Source organism: Crocodylus siamensis, chromosome 10, assembly GCF_052110815.1.
Source record: "Crocodylus siamensis isolate JL-2025a chromosome 10, ASM5211081v1, whole genome shotgun sequence".
In the NCBI taxonomy this organism is placed as follows: Eukaryota; Metazoa; Chordata; order Crocodylia; family Crocodylidae; genus Crocodylus; species Crocodylus siamensis.
The window spans coordinates 8,629,079-8,652,920 of record NC_143404.1 but is presented as its reverse complement, the minus strand read 5'-3'; the positions used below and the strand labels follow the sequence as shown (position 1 = coordinate 8,652,920).

At 43.5% G+C, this 23,842-nt stretch overlaps 1 protein-coding gene across 3 annotated transcripts in view; it reads left to right on the top strand.

The window, feature by feature from the left end:
• SLC25A48 (solute carrier family 25 member 48) overlaps positions 1–23,842 on the top strand; it is a 148,131-nt gene that overhangs the window by 105,978 nt on the left and 18,311 nt on the right. The window contains exons 1-5 of one of the 3 annotated variants that reach the window (XM_090064882.1): positions 4,483–4,745; positions 6,336–6,379; positions 14,062–14,133; positions 15,143–15,395; positions 23,003–23,260. In XM_090064882.1, the coding sequence (XP_089921008.1) occupies positions 4,700–4,745; positions 6,336–6,379; positions 14,062–14,133; positions 15,143–15,395; positions 23,003–23,260 (673 nt within the window). In that variant the 5' untranslated portion in view covers positions 4,483–4,699. Of the gene's footprint in view, positions 1–4,482; positions 4,746–6,335; positions 6,380–14,061; positions 14,134–15,142; positions 15,396–23,002; positions 23,261–23,842 lie in introns of those variants that run through there. The other 2 variants (XM_090064883.1, XM_090064884.1) reach the window with 2 other exon arrangements.

The following is a 23,842-nucleotide window of genomic DNA, read 5'->3' as shown; positions in this document are numbered from 1 at the left end:
AATTGGATGCTTATCTTGCTGGGATCCTATGACCCCAGCTGACTTCCTGCCCTTTGGGCAGGGGGCTGGACTCGATGATCTCCCGAGGTCCCTTCCAGCCCTAATGTCTATGAAATCTATGAACTCTGACCCTGCTCCCTTGGAAGCCAGTGGCTGCCCAAAGACTTCACTGAGTCCTACCTTAACTGTGGCCACCGGAGAAAAAGAGCCCATTGCAGCTCTGGACAGCATGATGCAAAGCTCAGCTCAGTGTGCCCCAAAAGGCCGCTCAAGGAATGGGGTGAAACACAATACGGTTATGTTATAATGCCACTTTAAAGATCAGTCGCCTCACCTGGAATATCTGGACACTATCTCAGAGGGCATAGGGTGGAAGGGACTGGGTGAGACATGGCTTTGCAGGGTCAGATGGCATTCACGGTGTTGTTATGGGCAGCAAGAAAAGGTTACCTTGTTGGAGGTGGGAAGAGGGTTGCCGGGAAGGAATGGTGTCTTTCTGAGGTACAATCCTACAAAACTGTCCCCCTTTCTGTTAAGTTGGTCCTATAAAACCAATAAACACTGTACATATACCAGAGTGCCATCTACTGGCACATTTCTATATACCAACTTCGTATCCACGTACAGATGAAGAGCACTCTTGTAACAAAGTTTTAACCCATTATCACTGAAGTATAATGATTTGTTAAGGAGCTGGCAATCGCTCCCATGATCCTTTACATGTCCTCTGACCCTCCACGTTTATTTGCTAACCTTTGCTTATGAAGCTATCCTGTTCCCTTCACTTAAATTCATTTGTAACCATTTCAGGGTTTAAATCCTTTCTTATTTTATGTACGCCCTCAATTTTTAAGTTAAAGTCCAGCAAAAAGCTGCCAAGTTGTGGACCCTGAGTACACTGAAGGCTTTGCACTAAGGTAGTTGAGGTTATATGTTGTTTTAACAGTGTCTTGCTAAAGGTTTCAATGCTGCAGTTATGCTTTTATAAAGAAGTTAATGTACAAAGAAGAGTTGATCCTGGGTTAGCCCTGTTTGCGAGGCAGCAAAACATGATCCAGAAATATTTTACGCTTGGCCAATAAATGTTTAATTGTTTTGTATTTATTGACTTCCTCTGCATTTCTCTGGGGATGGTTAAAGAGTGTGACAGGAATGAAGTGACCATTCTGCTTTGGTACGCATGGTACGTATATCCCTGACCCACAGAAAATACCTGGATCCTAGCAGGGCTGGCAGGAGACCTCTTCAGATCGTATAAAATCTCGCACAAGTCTCCTAGTTATGACGAGTGATCTCCCAAGCCCCCAGGTCTGCTCCTAATGAACTCTTCCTGGGTTTGAGTGACAAAGCTATTGGCAGTACAGGCCAAGGTAACTGAATAACCTAATCTAACCAGTAATTTGGAAAAATAAGAGTTGATGGTAGTGGTTTATGGCCAAAGAAAGTACCTGAAAAAAGGTCAGCCTAACACTGAATGTTCTTCACCACTGGAATTCTTCATCATAGCCCAAGCCAGGAAAGGGTCACACATGAAAGGACATGCAATGGATAACTGTCAGAAGAAAAACGCATGAGATTACGGAGGTGTCATGATTATCAGTGCTTCACCGATGATACCTCCTATCAGTGGCCTCTCTGTAGGGCTACGTACAGACTGTCAAAAAGCCTGAGGCTGAATCCCTTCAATCTTTGTAGGTTTGTCTAAGTTGCACAGATTGAACCAATTAAGCAAGTGAACAGAGATTCACTTTTGATTCTGAAAATGCCTGCAGTGGTGCGGGCCAGACACTGGGGGGAGCTAGGGCACGCCTCCCTGTGGGGCTGGTTTAATGGACCCAACCAGGTAGCAAAATGCATCGCAGAAGGCTCCACTGGGCAGAACTTGGGCACTTCTGCATATCTCGTGCATCTTTAGGCAGCTTGTATCGCGGTAGTTAGTTTTCTAGAAGACATGAAACTGGTGGAAGAACATGTAGGGTGGAGAGGTGGAGGAGACAAAAGTTCAGGTGGTGGTCGTTACAACAGTCTTTCTGCATGAGGGGCCTTGCTTAAGCTGCACTCAGGAGGTGGTGTAATCTTTAATTTCTGCTAAATCTAAGGTCTTTTAATAGCTCAACCTGAAGGAGAAGAGAGAGCGTCTGAACCACATGCCAGTGTGTTCTTACTTGGTTGCAGATGGCACACTCCTATTTTTTCCTGAGAGAGAGTGTCAGTGAAACTAAACTGCTGCATCTCCAGAAGCTGCTGCTCCTCTGAAGGACTGTGCAGTGGAAAAATACTTGAGAAGCAGTGTCAGCAATAGTGAACTCAGGGCAATAAGCAAACTTTACCATTAGCCTCTCTTCAGGTATCCCAGTCCCCTCCGGGGCTGCTTTGAAGCAGTAATCTAAATCTGATCTGTTGTGGGCTAGTTATTACAAGAACAGTAGTTGCCTACTCTCTCTGCAAACTACTGGTATTACTGCATTCAGATAGGTATTTAGAGAGAGATTTCCAGTAATGCTTTATCTCAGATTCTGTTTCAGTCCTAGCTTCCCAGTCTCAGCAGAACCATAGCCATATCTGTTTACAGGAAAGTCTCAATAACAGCGGATCTCCAGCCTGTATAAGTAACATGAACGTTATTCTAAAATAGTGATTATTTAGCAGGCCAATATTCACATTTTGATGAGCAAATATAATTCTTAATGAATTAAATGAATTTAAATGAAACTGAAGCGCTAATTCATACACCATGCAGCCCTCTAAAGTTTATCCCTTTGTCAGATTTTCAGTGAACTTCACAGAAACATCTTTGTGTATCCATTCATATAATAGCACCTCTTGTGGAATTACAGTACTTCTGAAAGAGAGTCTTTTATTAAACAGAGCTAGCAGATTTTCCACGCAGTTCGAGTGCAAGCATGGCCTCTCATGTACACCGGGAATTCCAGCCTATCTGGAATGTTACACTGCACCCAGAGAAATCAAGGGGTTCAGTAACATATTGGAAGTAAAGATACTTTAACATTTTGTAAACTCAAAATCTGTTGTCCTAGAGGCAAATCAAAGAGGGCAACTGTGCTCTGCACTATTCAGTTGCCACATGCAGTTTTTGCGAAGTAGTGAGCATTTCCTCCATTTAACATTGGGCTTCCTTAGGGTTGCATGAAAAAATGGAGGGAGGCATTGTTCCTGAAGTTCCTTTTATGGCTGATTTGAAAAATGGGAGGATTTTTCAGTTTCAATGAAAATTCAAGTACTACAACATACCTTTTCCACGCCCCCCCCCCGCCAAAACATTTTAGTTTTCAGACATTAATTTCCTTATGGAAAAAAACCCCAAAAGCAATCCTCAGGCACCACTTTCCACTGAGTCACAAACCAAGTTTTCTGTCCAAAAATGGTTTGGATGGAAAATTTCTGCTCAGCCATATTCATTGGGAACATGTGCATAGTTTAAACCATAAACAATACATATAGTTCGTTCCATAAACTACTCCACCATGAAAGGCTCTTTGGGTGCAGGGGAATCCCCTGGAAGATTCCCTTTCTCCCTTCTGCACCTAAGATATTGTATGCCACTTGGCTGTTAACAATGGCCGTTGCTAGCAGAACTAACTTCAAGAGTTTTAATCGAGAACAAAGAGCCACTTTTCATTATCTTTAGATTTCTTTTGTCCAGAGTCAGTCAAAACTATGAGACAAACACTAGATAATGCAGACACTTATACTGTTACACTTAGAGCTTCTAGGTACACCTGCTTTCATCTGACCTACCAAAGCAAAATCCTACTTCAGTCGTTCCTAGCTTTTTCTTTACTGCAATAAAACTTCCTAGGTATTAATGGGCTATGGAAGAGCAGTTTCGATGTTTCCATTTCCTCAGTCCTACCGAATCTAGATTTTAAACGGGGACCCTAGCTTAAAAACCCTTACTCAAGGAACTGATCGTTTGCTGGCTTAAGTCATAGTTCTGTAACCCCTTCCCCCTCATCTGATGCATGTGCTTTACACCTTAATTTTTTATATTCTGCAGGCCAAGGTTTTAAGTGGTGTAGAACAGCTGAAGTCTGGGGAGCTACTCCAATTTACATCAGATTAGATATTGACCCCTGGGCAGTCTCATTAATTCTTTAAGAACAGGTTCTGAACTTTTTTTTTTTTTTTTTTGAATACTAGATTTATCCCTTACCTGGAATTTAATAATTCGTTACAAAAAAATCTATTAGAAGTACCAAAATAGCCCACCCCCTTCACAGGTAATTATCATCAGTTATCATTATTACAGTCACATAGTTTCCCTTTGATACTTCTTTTGTAAGGGACTTTCAGAATAGAAGGTCAGTTAACCTGGAATAAACGTGTGATGGTTTAGTAACTTTCCTCTCCTGCCCCTCCAAAGGGAAGCAGTGTATTCTTGTGCTCTGGTTGTACTGTGCCTTTAAGGTTTGCAAGAATGATGTCACAGTGGGCTTTGGAGGCACTTGGAGACAGACAGTGGGAGAGTTTAGAGTCCGGGTCGATTTTCAGTTTTAGGACTGCTGAAACTTGCAACCGAAACAAACTGTTACTACAAGCACTTGGGATCCCGTGGTCTTGGATATCATCTCAGAGCCACAGAGGCACGTTCCTGCTGTCCTCAGTAGCTCAGGCAGCAGCAATTGAATGTGTGCTGCAAACTTGCAGGAAAAGATTTGACTAGGAGTTGTTTGAAACCATGGGCAATTTCCAGTTAGAAGATTTTGTAGCTGGTTGGGTAGGAGGTAAGTAACATTTGGGGCATATGTTGAAACAGTGGGGACTGAAGGATATGCAAAGTGGTGAGGGCATGGGACAATTTAAACAAATCGCATAGACTCGAGGCTGTATAATGCTGATGGACGTAATCCGTTCATGTGCATTTAGTAATGATTGTGTTTGTCTGCATACATAGCTTATGCCATTTGTGCAAAAGGGGTATCTTAAATGCAAGCAGCAACAGCAGCACCACATTATTACATCTGTTTCTTCAGAGACAACTGATTATGTAGCTAGACACATGAGTTCCTGGTGTTGTGTATATCGCACATTCCTGAATCAATGTCATGATGCAGAGACTGAATGTCTCCAGTTGGGTAATATGTAAAATGCTACTCTACCCCAACATGTATTGCTAGCCTGTTGGCTATTGAGTTGAGAACCATGGGCAGGCAACTTCAGATATAAACAGCTGGGAACTTTCATCAGCCAATCAAATGGCTACATTAATCCACACCCTTTTATCAAAGGCAATATGTGCTTCTGACTGGAGGATTTTGATAGAGGAACAAAATATTTGTCAGGGAGCGGTTTTAGCAGGTTAGAATTATTGATCAGGCTGTTTGCAGAAAATATCGATTCCGTCTTCCCCTAAAGTCGACTCCAAGTCCAGAAGAAAATGTAGGAAGAAGGTCTTGTGAAGAAGATGATGATGATAATTATATGTCTTACATTTATCGAGTTTCATTCAGCTTCCGAAAGTATCCCAAAGTGCTTAACAAACTATAGAAAAAAAGGCATTGCTAAATGTAGCCACCTCTAGGATGGAAGGCATCAGGCACGTGGACATGACAACTAGCTAGAGAAAAAAATTTGGCCAGCGATAGAAGTGCCCCCTGCCATTCCAGAAAAGTGCTTCTGTCCCAGTTTGGGATACCCATACCAAGCCCACAAGACTTGTATTGAAACTCCCAGGGAGGTCTGAGTTGGCTGGTTCTAGTGCATATAGCTGAGACCAGGTTAGTGCCCTGATCCATTGTGGAGAAACTGGAATCCTTGGCAAACTGGCATGATTGTTGACTGCCACTCCTGAGTAAAGTTGTGATGCTCTGATTATCAAAAGAGATGCCTATGCTCATGCTAGTGGCATGGGAGGAGGCAGAAATTCTCAGACTCAAACCCTGGTAAAGCTGCAATAAGTTTTATGCAGGGAACTGGATCAGGATTTGAGGGTGCAAAAACCATCTTCCAACTTGCAATCGGAACAACCTCCACAGGTCTCTCATAGATGATCTTCAAGCCCCTGGCCCAGAATACTATTTGCAAGACAGGAACACTTCCTTTTATGCCGAGTGGCTATTCCTTTGCTCTGGTCTCACTGCCGAGACCTCTCTGGGCCATGCTTGGCAGAGCTGATACAAGGAATGAAGTCTTATTGCATCTCTACTCCCTAGCTACTTCACGGTGCACGGTTCTGCTGGTTGCCAGCTACATCAGAACGGCCATGAGTTCAACACCTGCAATGGAGCATGGACTGGACTTCCATTGGATTAATGGTGTCTTTGAGTTACCTCACTCACCTGTGTCTTGTCTAATTACTTCATTGTAATCCCCAGGTGCTGCAAGTGTAATCGTGGGGCATCCTCTGGACACAGTAAAGGTAAAATCAGACCTATACTTTAACAGATTAAGCGTAAAACTCACCTCTTGCAGAGGGGCAGCACAGGGAAAAAGTTTAGTCCATGATGGCAGTTCATCCCAAGTTCACAAGGGAGGTTAGGCACCACTTCATTTATCTTAGATTTCAAGAATAATTTAGCTGTGCGCATAGGAGTGAGGTGGGTAAGTATGTTTTGGAGTCCACCCCTTAGTCACTACTCATTTGTGTTTTTTCTTCTTGTTTCCCAGCTCTGATTTGAAAATGGAGAGACTACTGGAAGACCTTAAAATGGGACTAAGGGATGAAACCTGGTGGGGTTTGAAAGGTGAAAGTTACACAGGGTTCAGTGCACTGACAATGTCTGTCAGTATTTCAAAGGGCAAAAGAAGGTTTATATTTGCCTTTGCTAAAAGGATGTTTTTAAACTGTTTTTCTGAAGTCTTGCAAGGGCAGAGTACAAAAAATACATGTGAAGAGGTGCAATTCCTGTTATTTCCCTGGCCAAAACTCTAATATTCTCTGCAGCATTGGGACTGCCAGGTAGGTTGTTAGGCAGCCTGCTCTAACAAATGGGTCATGAAACTTGAGTATGAGCAAGGCGGCATGCTTGGAACATGACTCTTAAGAAATGCTAGTGCTTTATACTAGTCCACTGGAGGCCAACCTTTTGAGCAGGTGTGCCACAAATTAGCCTCACACTCTCTCCAAGCGCCTTGGATCCCCTTCTCGTTTCTGATCTGCTGTACTGTTTTCTGCTCCTCTCTTGTTGTGCTGCTTGTCCTGTCCCAGGTCTGCCCTGTGCCATGCATGGAAGCTGTCTGTGCCACAGGCTGGTCATCCCTGCTGTAGTTGGTGAAGATAGAAAGAGAAACATACTATTCCCATCTTTCTAAAAGTCATGCCCCTAGTATATTCTGCCCACCTACTGTTGTTGTGGGTCCAAAGGATCGTGGTGTCCAACCTGTGATTTGCAGATCATACTGGGCCTCCTTTCTCACTCCTGGTTCAAAGCTGATGATACAGGGTGCATGGTAGTTTAGAAGAACCATCCAGAACAGAAGGATTTTTGAGGGTCGACAGTGATCTGGAGGATAGTCATTTTTGATAGATAATAGAGCTCCTCATTCAGTGCAAAAGGAATAGGACTGGATCTTAAATCCCAGGATTCAAACCCTGCATCTGGCCCCTGGTTGGTGGTCATTATGTTTAGAGTGCAGGGCCTCAAAAGCTTGTAGAAGCTTGGATTTGCAGTGTAAGAGGTCAGGCTACACAAGTTCTGACCCTCTTGCATCAAATGTTCCCACGGTGGCTGTGTCTACAGGTGCACGGAAGCCTTGTAGAAGGGCAAGGGGGAGTTGTGGCAAGAGCATGGATTAGAGGATGCCAGAGCGAGACGGCCATTTTTATAGTCCAAGAAGCATCAGAGTCTGGGAGGCATGCTGGCTCTGGAGGGTGTCTCATGGGACAGCATGAACCAGGCTGGCCAATGCTAGGCCTTCTTGACAAGCTCTTCTGATTCATGTGAGAAATAAGATCGTGACCACTCCTTTTTAAGGAAAGCTAACAGTGACCTCAGCACTTTGGTAGAGGGATTGTGGAAGTGTCCAGCCCCTATGGATAGGCAGAAGCAGGTTAGGAGTGCTCACAGCAATATGTGGCTTTGTTTCCCTACCTCTACGTTTAAAGCCACTTTAGTGGGTGGGTTATCAAATTGCCATTGAAAGTCCCATCCTTGGACATTTTAAACCCCCAGCTAACAGCCAACATACTTTTGCTCCAGAGGACAGGTCACATTTGTTGGCCGTTGGCTGAAGGACATTGTTACCTGGGGTTCTTTGACAGCAAGGGAGTGTGGTGCTTATTACCAACACCTTTTTTTCCCCTTCATGGCTGCAGTAGGAATCAGCATTCGGGACTTGGAGCAGAGTGCAGGCTTTGTGTGCATGCCAGGTTGTCTACCGACAAATACCTCACCCTTGCACTCTAAGGAGTTTGTACCTTTAAATCTGCAAGGGATGGCACTGCTGCCATTGCTGTGGGTGTTGGTGGGAACACTGGCGTTCCAGTTTGCACAGGAACTGCCAAGAAACAAGTAGCACATCTTTCAAGGAGCATAAAGACAAGGGTCAAGCTGGCACCTCTATTACATTGGCTTTGGGCTGTTGCTTGGGAATACCAAGCAAGCAGCTTTGTTACCTTTTCCAAATGGGGCTGGAGGGGGAGAGACTCTAACCAGTAGCAAGCTTGGAAGCAGGCATCTGTGCAGTGTTTGCCCATGAGCGTGATGTCCAGTGGAATAAGGAACAAAGCTTTTTCCTCTAAATGGGGAGGTAAGAAGCACTGCTGAATGTGAATTAAATTGCCAACACAGCAGTTCTGCTTTCACCCAAGCAAACAAACCTTTTTGTCTATCAGTTCCTTTCCCTTCCCTATCACCTAACATCCCAGCAAGATCTTTCCCTTGTAAGTCCATAACCATAAGCAAGACTGTCAAGGCCCCTTTCACTCTAGACCTTGACTTCACCCTTTCACTGTCAGGACTTTCTCTGTGCCATTTGTAGGCACCGTTGCTATTCTCAGTTTTTGCCTGTAAACCCAAGCCTTGGCTGTTCTCCAGGACAAAAGCCAATTCTGTGCATGAAAGGAGTCTCTGGGAACAAGCTAGATAGCTGCTCCTACCATCACATAAGGGAAGGATTATCCCCTTTCAGCCCCTTTGCTTTCTTTATGCATAAACAACAGCTTCACATTCTTCTGTGTTCAGGCTTGTACATGCTGGGAGGAGGAGTTTACATGAATTATCTCCTTAGGACTGGAGAAACTGTCTAAATTTAGATTTGCAGGTCCCTACAAGCAATAAAAAGGATCATTTTTTCAGAAAAAGACCCCTGGTAATTTGCTGTGGTATTTCCTCTCACTCGTGTTCAAGCACTGCTGACTTTTTATGCTCAGCTCTTTTTCCATGACACTAGGTGAGTCCTCACTTTTAGCCTGCTCTCCATCCCAAGAAGCCACTGTATTATGCTTTTTCAAAAACACGACTTCAGGATAATTCTGGATTCCACTAAGGCTTGTCTCAGGCCAAAGTTTAGCCTCTGTGGCTGCTGCTTTGGGGAGGCTCGCTCCGTCGGGGGACCATTTTTTATAGGTGGGGAGCCTGAGGCAGCAAGAGGTGGAGTGACTTTACCTAGCTGGCCAGGGGCAGAACTTGGTGCCAAACCCAGACTTTCCACTCCCACTCTAGTGCACTGACCCCCACTGCTGACTGTGAATCACTGAATGGTGCATTCACATGCAAGAGCAACCACAATCCTGCTGCTTATGAGTGGGAGAGGAAAGGTTTAATTAACCAGGCTGCTTCTTATGAGAGGGTTTATAAATAACCAAGAAGAGTATGAAGAAAGTCCAGTAATGCGAGTGCTAAATTCCACACGTACACTGGGTTTTGGCAGCCGTGGGGATCATTAGATTTGTGTATAAATAACCCAGAAGGGTACAGTAACACTAGTAGTACATTCCACATGTGCAGTTTAGGGGCAGTTGTGTGGAACTAGTAAGTTGAATTCTTGTTTCTCCTGTAGCCCAAGCCACTCCTCACACTCTCACCATGCAGACAACATGCCTCCCCAGGGACATAAGATTCTTGGCATTCATATGTCGTAAGAAAATTATGTATTTCTCTAAAAGTGCCTAAAAATACTTCTACTTTTTAAGTATAACAATCCTCAAGTGTGGCTCAGCGTGTATGGGGGCAGGGTTGCGATCTTTATGCAAGCTTTGCACATCCAGACCTGAGAACTGGCTAGAGCAGTCTGACTGTAAGAAGATGCACTGCTAAACATTTTTATCCCTCCTTGTTTCCCGGAATCTCATTGCTCTTCTGGAGGTTTACAGTTCTACTTCTCCATCAGATGTCTTGTACTGCTGAATGTCTGCTGTTCAGTAACACTGAGTTCCTGTAAGAAAGGCAGATGCAGTGTTAAAATGCCGAGTGATGCAGGGAATAGAGAAACTCAAGACATGCCACCATTGACCAGGGTTTACCATATGCTAAAATCCCTTTTGCACCATAATTTAAAATGTAACTTGAAGGAGTGAGTTCCAGAAAAGAATCATTCCGTGTGTTCAGGACCAGATTCTCTACTAGGGCTAGTCTATTGACTTCAGCAGCAGAGGAATTAGTCCTGAACTTTAGTGAATGATAAAACAGTTTGGTTAAAGATCATTCACGGGGATGAGCAACTGACACATCAGTTAGTTTCTGCTAACAAATGGTATTAACTTTTAACCTTGTGGAACCTGGTTATCATGTAAAAGAAAAGAAAGCAAACCCAAGAAGAAGGGATGCATTTTGGTCAGTGAAAGGATTCAAAGTGAATGCAAACTCATTGCATATTCACATCTTCCACCCTTATCTCACTTTCTGTATGCAGATACCTAATGGCACCGTGTGAGAATTTGCATGCACAAATCAGACATGCAGTTAGACATGCACACAGACACGCACACCCCCCCCCCACAACTAAAACTGTGTTCCTGACGTTCTGAAAACCAGATCTACCATAAGCTGTATCTAACCAACAGGCATCTGCTCATTATCTCAAGTGTTTAAAAGAGCTCAGACATAGTTCAGTCTTTGATTACGATTTTTTCATTCTAGCTTATTTCCTGATCTCCTCCTCTTTTGCAGAGAGTTAAGTGTTATAGAGTCCTATACATCTAGGCATCAACACTTGACACGCTGCTCAACTGTAGGCAAACCTCACCTGCAACATTTGAGACTAGTTTCCTGTAACTTTCTGGCTGAAGTTCAGCAGGGGGAGATTCCTGCAGGAACTTGTATATTGTTTTCAAAATGTAATCTCTTCTACATGTCTGCCTCATGCCTGCTTAGTATACTCCCCCAATGCAACTCCCTTTCCCTGTTAAATAGCCTTCATAACTACATTGTGGGTGCATCTACACAAGACGCTACTGTGCAGTGGTTACTGCCCAGTTATTTAGTACTTGTATAGTCCTCCAGCATCCCAGGGTGCTTTCCTCCCAAAATTTCCTTCCTGCAGCTGAGCAGGGAACAGAACACACCCTGCTCTGGGTGTGTTATACTTGATTTGGTATAATCAAGTAACCCGAGTTACAGTGCAAGTGTGCTGGCGAATGACTTCTAAGTGACACTACTGTGCAGTTGCCTAATAATACTGCACATTAGCGCATTGGCACTGGTGCTGTGACATGCTACTGTGCAATATTATTCAGCTACTGCACATTTAGAATCTCATGTAGACATGCCCAAGGTATTCTAAAAATGAAGGCTCATGCCTCTTCAGTGAGGATTTAGAGCAAGGGAAATAAGATGGACTCTTGGAGCAATGGGCTATACTGCTGTGTAGGTAGGTTTCTGAGCAATCGGGTATAAAGAGAGTAGGAGCTGGTTATGGTGGCTGAGGCTGCAAGCACACATTCAAATAATCTAGGTTTGTTCTCCTGGTAGAAAAGCTTACCCAAAGATGTCTGAATAGACATTTGAATGCTGAGCCCCTGAAGAGCACAAAGCTTGCAATGCTGACTCTGTGTAGCCAGGGGGCCCTGTACACACATCTCAGTGTGCTCTAAAGACTCCCTCAATCTGTCTGGATACAAATGGCAGCAGCGCACAGGGCAGTCTTGATTGGCTAACTCAGGTTGCCTGCATCTTTCTGCAGCATAATTGTGAAAATTGTGAAGGTGGTGTGTTTTGTTCCCTGCTCAGCTGTGGGAGGGAAGTGTGGGAGGAAAGCACCCTGGGATGCTGGAGCACTATGCTGGGCTTCTCTTGGATGAGAATATATGCAGGCGTTCACTCTCCCAAAAAAAACTCTTCTAGGAGTAATTTAACTCTGGCTGTTCCTAAGTTTGTTTTTCTCCTCGAGTGGCCATTTTCACTCTGAGAGAAAAATCCTGAACACTTCTACACTCGTGGTTTCTCCTGGGAGAGCAGCAACTCTCCCAGGAGAAACCAAGTGTCTATATGTGGTATTACTGAGTAACTTTTATACTGATCTGGAGAAAATGCATGTGTATTATCCTGCCATACACTTGGTGCCATGGGTGTTCTGATAAGAGGACATGAGATTGAGAAACTTCAGTGATAAGGAAGGGGATTACATATAAGGAAAAGGATAGTAAGCTGCAAAGTGTATTATGCAGAGAGGCCCAAGACAAGGTCGAAGTTCCATCTATGATTAATGGATGGATGGAAATAATTCATGTTCGCTCAGGCTATTATTCAGTGCAACCACAAAGTGAAAGGGAAAATGGAACAACTCTTAGATGATTTACTATTAGATGATAAAGCAGCCTGAATTTCCCCTGAAGCAAGCCTCTAAGCTAAGAATATTTTCAGGGATTTTTTTTTAAAATTAAAAGCATGTTAATTAACATCTATGGGTATGTGCACATGTATATGAAAAGTGAAAACTCACCTAAACAATACAGGGCTTGTCATGGTACATGCCATTTGCCACTTTTTTATGACTGCCGTATTTTTAGAAAACATATAAAAGTTTATGCCCAGAAAGAAATCTTCTTTATTCCAGATGACATGAAAAACACTTTTTTTTTCATTAGACGCAAGATATTTCTGGGGTTTGGAACGATTGTTTTGGCTCCCTCTGTTTGCACACCAAGACTATAATGCTAGGTGAATTTCAAGGGTCACAGAAGGTACCCAGCACAGTAAAACTGTCATAGTTCTGCTCTGTGAGGATGGGATGGGTAGGCAAGGCGTGTATCAAGGACTCTTGGGCTCTGCATCACATCCATGACTAATGAAGTTTGTTTGAAGATGGGCCAGACTGTGGCATCTGGACTAAGTAGCCACAATTCCATAGCTAGGGGCTGTGCATTTTGTTCTCCAGATCAAGCATGAAGGCTGAAGTACAATGCTCATCAGAACTAAAAATACTATCCTATGTGTGCGAACTCCAGAAGCCTTCCTCTCATTATAGTCTGTCGCATAATACTGTTTTCTTGGATTTAAGGTGAATGGCCAAATTTTACCTGCATTAAACGTATGGCTTTCTTAAATTTTAAAAGAGAATGTGTGCTAAGTGAATGAACAATGCACAACACTCTCCAAAGTATGATAATTAGTAGATTTAGAGAAATCAATGCCAGAAGAGAGTACTAGGGCCATCTAGTCTGACCTTCCATATAACCCAGGCCATGAACTTTGGACACAGAGCTTGTTGATTTAAAGCTACACCTTCTGGTGGAGCTAGGATACATCTTTTAAAAAGATAGCCAACATTACTTTAAAGACTTCAAATGACAGAAAACTCACCGCACTCCTATTTAAAAGGTAGTTTATGCCCTCCATTGCAGATGCTCATCTTTTACATACTATGTATGTTAATGAATCTGTGGAGGGTTAGGACATTTCATCTTTTATAATTTGACACTAACTGGCCAATCAGGGGTTCCAGATGTAGCAAAGAACTCCAGACAGCTGAGGGTCTATTTAGATGGGCCTTTGGCAACATACAGGTTGTGCCTCTTGATATGTTCATTTCAACGTTGTGGCCCTGTTTGTTCTAGGAATGGGAAAACAATTCACTGTCAAATCAAAGTATACCTAGTGTGCATAGTCTGAAAGGAACTGGAGATCTGTTACTTCAGTTACATTTCATATATGCATTTTGCAGACCCGGTTACAAGCTGGACAAGGCTATGGGAATACACTCAACTGTGTCTTCACTGTGTACAGAAATGAAACTGTAAGTACCTTATTTTGTCTTGAGCAGGAAACAGGAGAAAATGGAGAAGGGATTAGAAGTCATGTGCAAAAATCATGTAGCTGACAGAATCGCATGCAAAGCCCTGATTATAAGAAATGGGGACCACAGGCATCTGTGGCTTTTTCCTGTGTCCCCGCTAACCTTGAGCAGCGAGGTGCAGACTAATTTCCAGAAGCGAGAATTTTGGCCCAGTCAGTGTTTGGCTTACACAGTATGCTAGCCATGCTGACCTGATAATATACCCCCACCTGCTTCAGCGTAAAGCAAAGTCAGCATGTCGCTTGTCATAAACGTCTGTTCTCAAGCATTGGCTCAGCCTCCCTGGTCTGCCATGTTCAAGTCGGCAGTACCTCTTCGTAAGATCTCTATAGGTACACTTCTCTGCTGGAGTCATTTCACTGGTTTCAGCTGAGTAATGCCAGGAGAGAATTTGGCTCCTAAAATACACTTTTTATAGGCACCCACAGTTTTTAAAATATTCCCCTTTTTCTACATAATGCTTGAAAACACTAGAAGCATTATCTCGCTGTCCCAAAATCATTTTCGTTTTTCCTTTAACTGTAACGTGTAAGTGCTTAGCTCCAAGAAACATCTGCTATTCAGATTTTTGGCCTCATGTCCAAACAGGGCTTGCTGGAACAAATCTTCTTGGCTTTATTTTTACTGATTTATTTTTTGAGAGGATGGTAAAGAATTGTTGGGAACTTTTAGCTGAAGCATTACATGTCATATCTCATTTAGCCCTGGGAGAGGATCAAAGAACATGTTAGGTTAAAACAATGATAAGAGAAATAATCTGTGATCGATATCTTGCATTGCACAAGCCAATTTATAAGTCCTGAGGGAAAGAACAGAAGTGCAGATTTGCAAACTCAAGCAAAACAGGGGCTGTGGAATTTTAAGGTTTTACTAGAAAAATGTGACCCAAATAATAAAAGCAGTCAGACGGATGAGTCTCTTTTTAACTCTTGCTTTATCCTACTGTTAGGTCGCTGGGTTTTTTAAAGGAATGTCTTTCCCATTGGCCAGCATTGCTGTCTACAGCTCTGTGGTATTTGGTGTCTTCAGCAATACTCAGAGATTTATTTGCCAGCATCGCTATGGAGATTCCAACCATGCCTCAGCAGTCTCAGACTTGGTTGTTGGTAGCATGGTAGCAGGATTTGTCTCAGTAGGAATTGGCTGTCCTGTGGACCTGGTAAAAATAAGGCTACAGATGCAGACACAGCCATTTATTCAAGGTAGGTCGGTAAGGGTTTCTTTTCATACTTTTTTTTCAGTCTTCAGCGTTACTGAGGCTTACTTAATCTGAGATTCAACACCTGATTCATTATTATCTGTGTTCACTGACACTTGGGCTAAGAGGGAGGTAAGCCGCTTTGACAGGTGCAAGGGTCTGATCCAAAGCTCATGGAGTTCACGAGGAGCATTTTTTGGCTTCCATGGCCACGCTCAGAGCCTAGCTGCAGTACTGCTGTGATCGCAGAGTTATTTCACTTAAAAAACCGGAGGCTTACTCCTTACAATGCAATTTTCCAGGCTGGGGTGAAAAAAACTGCTACAGCAGGTATCCTATTCTCACTGTTGGATGCCCTGGGAATCATAGTGCTGATGAATGGTCAAGTACCTTTGGGTCAGTGGTGTTTTAATGTTGCCTCCTATGGTTTGTGCATTACTGTTGTGCAAAAGTGAAATACATGCCATGCAAAGTCCCTTGTCAACATGTAAGCCTGGTTTTGCAGAAAGCTCCCTTTACACCTTCAAAGTGATCTGTTATGACTAAGAATGAAGCTTTCTAGCTTCAGGATGGCCCAGTCACTGTGCCCTTACGCACGTGCACCTACACGCACCAGCAGTTCAGAAAGGAAATATGAAACAGTCTGTTGGCCAGAGCTGGTGGGCTTTATGTAGAACCTGAGTAGGGCTGGAGACTTGAATGGCCAGCTGGTACTCCAGCCAGTCTCCTGCCAGCTGTGAATAAAACACACTGAGGAATGGTCCCTATCTTGAAAGGTTGTCTAATTTAAGACAAGATGCAGAAGGTGGGTATAATAAACAAGGGATGGAGTCAAGAATAGAAGATGAAGGTTATAGTAGTGAGATGCACACATACACACCCTAGCTGTTTGCACAATTAACCAATGTTAAGATAGTTTCTCTTATCAGATCAATCAGTTCACCACTTCCTCTGCCACCATCATGATGCAAGTCACAAATATATCCTTTCCTTTGTATTGTCACCAAACGGCCATGATCTGTGGTGCATTGAAAGAACAATGTACACATTACAATAGGATCCCAGACATTTAAACTTTCTTTTTCAGCTTCCGTTGTTAGCTTAGCAATGAAATAAGGCAGGCGTTTCTGGGTGTGGTGCCTGCACCAAAGCTGATTTCCGAGCATGTTTGCAATTCATGTGGCCTCTTTGCAGAGTTTTATGTTGGAGCACTTCTGATATAAGGCCAGCTGTGTTTCACATCTGGATGCACCACTGCGTGGCAGAGTGGACTGTCAGAAGGGTGACTCCATACAGTGTGGTACAGTTCAATTCTGAAGGCACAAATTCTGTGGCCTGTTAAAATTCTGTTAAATTCTGTAGTCTGTTATTGCTGAGGTCCTACAACGGTGCTAGTATGAAATGACAGATAGCTGGATAGGACAGGATTTGAGGATTCATGATGATTTGGCATATTGCTAAAAAACTTTGACCAGAATCTAGTCAGCTCTACACTGCTTCCAGATGGCCTGAGAGACATGGGAAAGGCAGGATTTCTAAGATCTTGGAAGATGGACTGTGCTGCATTGTGTTCGCTAAGGTTATTTTCCCAAACAAAACTGCGATGCAAGCTTGGAGAGCTCAATTATAAGTGTTGTGCAGAGAAAGAAAAGCAACAAATGGGATAGTTTCAAAACTTAATACTGTATTTAGAGGGTGCCTGATGTTGAAAGGGGAGAAGAAATGTGGGTTTTGTTAGATCAGGGATTTGGACGGACTCCAAAAACATGTAGAAAGCAGGAGCAAAACATTTACTGTACTGTGTGTCCTCAAAAAAGGAACAAAATGCTTCCTAGCGACACACACGTTTCACAGGGGCTGAATAGGTTTAAGAGATGTTTCCAGGAGGGGAAGGGCAGACTTGTTTTTCATGAAAATGAAAGTCACACTATAAGGAGGGTACAGAGAGCTTTGTGCTTCAGCTCTGTGGGCATGAATGGTAGCACAGGGGGTTGGGATATCACCAGAATACCTAAGCTCCATCCTGGCCCCATCAAAAAGCAAGGAATATATCGGAGAGAGAGAATTTGGTTGGCGTTTTGTTTTTTTTTTAATTACTTGTTTCATTAACTCAAGCAGCACAAGTAAAGAACGAGTTTAAAATCAGTGGCTGAGGGAAAAGGGGCAGAGAGTTCCAGATAAATAGGTGAGGGCAAATGTTACTTCCATAAAGAGTTTGCACAGCGGAAACAGGGGGATGGACCGGAGGACTCCTTCCAGCCCTGTGATACAAAGCCAAATTAAAAATTCTCCTCTCTTACAAAAAATGTAGTAATCGGCCCTAAATGCTGGGAAATGTATGGCGTTTTGGAGCAGTGCTTCAGCATGAAGCCAAGCACCCCCACATTCCCAATGGGAGGGATCATGTTCTCCATAGTTCCTCCATATTTAAGAAAAGAGTGCAAGTCAGACAGCCTCTGATGAAGTGAGTTTCAGCCCATGAAACTTGTGCTACATATATCTACTCTGGTTAGTCTATAAGGTGCAAATCTACCCTGCCCCCCTTCAACTCATTATGCTGTCCAAGAGAGCTGATGTGGTGTTGCCAGCTCATGACTTTTGGCATTGTTCTTAAAGTCTATGCTTGAGGAGTATGAAAAACTTTGCTGTTTCTTCTATATCTATATCTGATAGATGAAGGAAAAAACTGTTTTGGGAATGTAAAAAACTTAGCTTTCGTGTGTGTGTGTGTGTGTGTGTGTGTGTGTGTGTGTGTGTGTGTGTGTGTGTGTGTGTGTGTGGTTTTTTAGGTTTCTGTGTGTGTGTGTATAAAAAAGAAAGCTACGTTTTCCACATTCCCAAAGCATAGACTTGAAGAACAATGGCCAATATTATGAGAGTTGGCAAACGCTGCGGATGTGTGAGAGATGTGGTGTGTCTGGAGCAGTGTGGGCAGATCTGCCAAGTTTCAAGGACTAAGCCAGTGTCAATTCTGTAACAGATGAGCCATTAGGGTAGAGACTGTCTTGGTCTTCTGTAACTGTCATATGATAGAGTCCTGGTCTTTGACTCCAATTCTTGGTCATTACCGAAATACTACTGATTACAATACTGCAATGTAGTAACGCTAACAGCAACAATAATAGCATAGAAAACACAAATGCTTTGAAAACCGTGTGTGTGTGTGTAAATACTTCGCTGATTCTGCAGGGGCCTTTTGCTTTCTGTAGCACTTAAAATATTTCTACTATAACTATGAATTCACAACAAAGCTGGAGTCTTAGATTATTGTTTTTATAATAAAAGTGAAGCTATCCTCTACCTGCAAGAGTCAGGAGAGAATATATTGGCAATTCATACAGGTGATGGGTCAGGTAGTCTCTCTTCTTCATGCATGCAAAACTTAAGCACAGCCTGATCATTATCCTGTTCAAGCCAACACAGCGCAAATTGTGGTTTTCAGGCATATGTTTGTTTGACAGATTTGATTCGTCATCTTTCAGGATGGTACACACCTGAAATGTTTGCTCAGGGGCATCTGAGGCAACTGACCAATGGTTTACACTGGTGAACTCTGTGCCTTACAGGTCACGTGAATTTTTCGTTTGGACTGTGATTTCAGGCACTGGGTTCCTTTTAGGCTGAAAAATTATGGCTTGCTGCCTTTGGTAGTTGTTTTGTTCTTTTAACTTTGAAGATCACAACCCTCTTTAAGCAGCATTGTGGTGTTCAAACTGATTTCAGCCAGTTGTGGTTCCAGCCACAAGGAATCCATCCCTATGGCTCAGAACAGATGTGCCTAGACAAGTGAGCCAGATCCTCAGCAGGTGCAAATCAGTGCAGTCCTGCTGTTTTGTCTCACAAAGCTAACCTCTTTAACATTTTCTTTGCTTCCATATTCTTGAGCAGGGACCATGGCATCCCCTCACTGGGATCCCTGATGGACCCAGGGGAGGTGCTGCCAGGCCCAGGTTCAGTGAGGACCTAGTTAGGGAACTTCTGGTGGGTCTAGACATGTTCAAGTCAGCAGGTCCGGACGATCTCCACTCTAGAGTACTGAGGGAATTAGCAGAGGTCATTGCGGGATGCCTAGCACAGCTTTACAAGCACTCGTGGTGCTCTGGCCAGGTGCCAGAAGACTGGAAAAGGGCCAATGTGGTCCCCATTCTCAAAAAAGGGAGGAAAGAGGACCCAGGAAACTACAGGCCCATTAGTCTTACCTCAGTCCTGGGGAAGCTCTTTGAGAAAATTATCCAGGTGCACCTCTGCGAGGGGCAAGCAGGGGAGTGGTTGCCCCTAAGCATACAACACAGGTTCATTAGAGACAGGTCCTGTCAGACCAACCTGGTGGCCTTCTGTGACCAGGTCACAAAATCCTTGGACGCAGGTATAGCAGTGGATGTAGTCTTTCTGGACTTCAGGAAGAACTTCGACACGGTCTCTCACACCATTCTTATTAAAAAATTAGGAGATTGTGGAGTCAATGCCTACACAGTCAGATGGGTCACCAATTGGCTGGAGGGCCACACGCGGAGAGTAGTGGCGGATGGGTCATTTTCTACCTGGAGGGATGTGGACAGTGGGGTCCCTGAGGGCTCAGTCCTTGGGCCTGCACTGTTCAACGTCTTCATCAGCGACTTGGACAAGGGGCTGAAAAGCACCTTGTTCAAATTTGCAGATGACACTAAGATGCGGGGAGAAGTGGGCATGCTAAAAGGAAGGTACAGGCTGCAACTGGATCTGGACAGGTGGATGAAAATAAGATGGGATTCAACGCTGACAAGTGCAGGGTACTGCACCTAGGGAGAAGATATGCTGCTGATTCTACAGGCTGGGGAACTCCCCTCTCATCAGCTCAGAGGCAGAAAAGGATCTTGAAGTCATTATAGACTCCAAGATGGACATGGGCTGCCAATGTGGGGATGCAGTCAGGAAGGCCAACCGTACCTTTTCATGCATCCACAGATGCATCACGAGCAGGTCCAAGGAGGTGATACTCCCCCTCTATGCAACACTGGTCAGGCTGTGGCTGGAGTACTGCGTCCAGTTCTGGGCGCCGCACTTCAGGAGGGATGTGCTCAGCATGGAGAGGGTCCAGAGGAGGGCCACTCACATGATCAGGGGGCAGGAAGGCAGGCCCTACAAGCGGAGGCAACGGGACCTGAACCTGTTCAGCCTCCACAGGAGAAGGCTGAGAGAGGATCTGGTGGCCGTCTACAAGCTGGCCAAGGGAGACCAGCAGGCAATGGGAGAGCCCCTGTTCCCCTGAGCACTACTGGGAGTAACAAGGAATACTGGCCATAAGTTGACCGAGAGTAGAGTCAGGCTAGACATCAGGAAGCGCTACTTCACAGTCAGGGCAGCTAGGATCTGGAACCAACTTCCAAGGGAAGTGGTGCTTACTCCTACCCTGGGGTTCTTCAAAAGGAGGCTAGATAGACACCTTGCCAGGGTTGTTTCACCCCATCTTTCTTTCCTGCCCGTGGCAAGGGGTTGGACTTGATGATCTGCTCAGGTCCCTTCCGACCCGACCAACTATGAAACTATAAGGGTGATATGTGATTAATGGGAAGCAGTTCAAAGGAGAACTTCCTGAATGCGTGGAGATGTGAGACCCCTTTCCTTTCCCATGTCCTTGTGACAAAGTATTTAGCAGAATTTGCAGTTTCATTGGAATCTGACAGGGCCACACCACGAGCACTTCTGCTATGGCCTTAAACTCTCAACCTCTGGGTTTCTAGCCACTCACCCCAACATTCACGCCATCAGAACAGAATGTGAGACCTGTAAAAAATACTTGAGGGTGTCAGTATTTAAGGTGCTGTGTGAAAATATAACCAGTGGGAATGGGATGAAATTTAAGAAAGAGAAAAGCTGGGGCAATCTCAAAGAATCCTCCTGGTGAGATGTCATAAACTGCTGATTTCTCTCTTAAAAACAAACACTTTTCTTAAGAGCATTTTCTGTGCCTCGCTTCCATCGCTCTCAAAATGAAAAGGACTGAAGACTAATCGTATGGGATGTTTAGTACTAGATGGGACACTGTACTCTCCTAGCATATGACTGGCATGATCCTGACTGGCAAGGCAGTGGGTTGAAAGCGCTATTAGATTTTCAGTAGTCTGTCCCTGGGGTTTAGATATGCCCTGGAACCCACTTCAGCCTTACCACTGGTTATTTGAGGTTGCCATTTGATATCAACTCTCTAGGAGGTGGAATTTGTTTTGCTGTTTGCCTGTAATGCTGGGAAAGTGCAGCATAAAAGTAGCAACTTTTACTCTTATTTTAATCCATTTTTCAGACCTAGCAATATTCACAGGAACACCACCGAAAATACTGGCCTTAGCGATTCAGAATTCAGTGATCCTTCTTTCTTTCAACTTGTTGAGTTCCCAAATGTATTTTGCATCAAGCCAGAAGCCAGTGGTATTAGGTTGAGGAGACAGAGTATTCCTGAAATCCAAGGCAAAATGCAAAGAAAAAAGCTGCAGACAGGTGAAGAATAGGAATAAGTTTGGGGAATAAATTTGCTGTCTCAATGAACCTGTAGAACCAGTTGCCCACAGTCAACAACATATCCTCTCCTGACCTTAATTTCCTGGAGACAACCTGTCTTTGTAAATGCAGAGGTTCAGATGTACCAGACAACTGATTCAGCTAATCTCTTAGATGTAATGGACCAGATGCTGCTATCTTATATAAGTATTAATACAAAACAGCTGCAATTTAAATTATTGTATCCTGGTGGCTACTGCTCAGTTACACTAGTAAGACAGAGACCAGAATTTGCCTTGATATATTTACTGTATTGAAGAAATATTCAGAATCCTGATTTTCATTGCTAACACTTGCTACTGATAGAGTCCACATGTTTATTCTCTAAGTTCCTGAAAAGCTGTGACGTGGCAGTGACTGGTTAATAATGACTGCTGAACTCAAGCCAATTCAAATATTATGTTCTATTGCAATTCTTTTTATTAGCTTGTGTTCTTATATCCTTTGATACAATTTCTTTCCAATCTCCCTCTCATTCTAATATGCATTTGTACTTGTATTTCATTTGGATGCATATTTTTCAATGAAATCTGTGCATGCACCAAAAAGAGCGATCTTGCAAAAGACGTTTCTTTATAAACTATCCTGTAGTCAAACCTTTAAAGGGCTTTTCATATTTGATTTAGTGCTATCGCATACAATATCAGTTTAAGTGTTTGCTTGAATACAAAGATATTGAATAAAACCTTCAGAAGTATCCAAGTGACTTAGGAACCTAGGACTTGCTTTCAAAAGAAAAGAAGCCTTCTAAGTAAGGGCTAGATTTGCAAAAGCAGTTAGGCTCCTAAAGAATGCAGACAGTTGCCACATGAGATTGAAATCGGAGGGACTTTTGAAATCTGTAAGCAGCTAAATCTCTTTGAAATTCTGGTGCTGAGTGCCTAAGTCACTTTTGAAAACGAAGCTTTTCACTGGGTTTGTTTGAAAATGTGTTTTGTTCTTATTTCGACCATCAAGAGGGTCAGATTTCAACAATATCAGTAAGAGTGGAGCAATGGCATTAAAAAAGAGAAACAAACGAAATTAATGGAGCAATGGCGTTTCTTGTTGTTAAAATAATTACGTCTGTTTTTGCAGCCAACATAAACTTAAAGCCCCAGGCGGCTGGGTTTCCTGTTCAGACTGCGTACAGAGGCCCAGTCCACTGTATTAGCTCAATCCTCCGGAAAGAGGGCTTAGCAGGAATATACCGAGGTGCTGGTGCAATGGTTCTGAGGGATGTTCCTGGGTATTGCCTATACTTCATCCCTTACACGTTTCTCTGTGAATGGTTCACCTCAGATGGATGCAGGTCTCCTAGTCCCTCTTCAGTGTGGATAGCAGGGGGCATAGCAGGTATGGACCTTTCTCTTTATAGCATTGGGAAATAAATTAATAGGAAGCTTAGCCTAAATGTTAGGAAATGTGAAAAACTTTCTAAGCACGTTAGTTTTACTGTCTGTGTTGGATGTCTTTGTTGTGTTACTTCAGCTTTGTGCTCGAGGCACAGTAGATTGTAGTATGTACTGTACAGAGTCATGGGGTTGGAAGGGAATGTGAAGGATCATCTAGTCCAACCCCACGCACAAATGCAAGGTACACTAGTCCTAAACCATCCTGAACAAATGCCAAGGGGACAACTCACTGGAGTCAAATTACGGACTTGCACAAATGCATGCAAAATTGGTCTCCATTTTTCATTTTCTCCTGATGCAGAGCTCACTGCAATCCTTGGAAAGCCTCCTCGGGATTAAGTCCAAAACCTGTATCATTAGCTTCTCTTGTCCTCTGGCTTTATGAATGGCCCATAAGCCTCCACGATAGTACTTTACTCTCTAGGTGGCTCACAAGAAGAAACATGAATTCAAGTTACGGTCAGCAGGAGAAGCCACCAAATGGAGAGAGTTAGATCAGCCATCATTAATCTTTCCTCAGCTT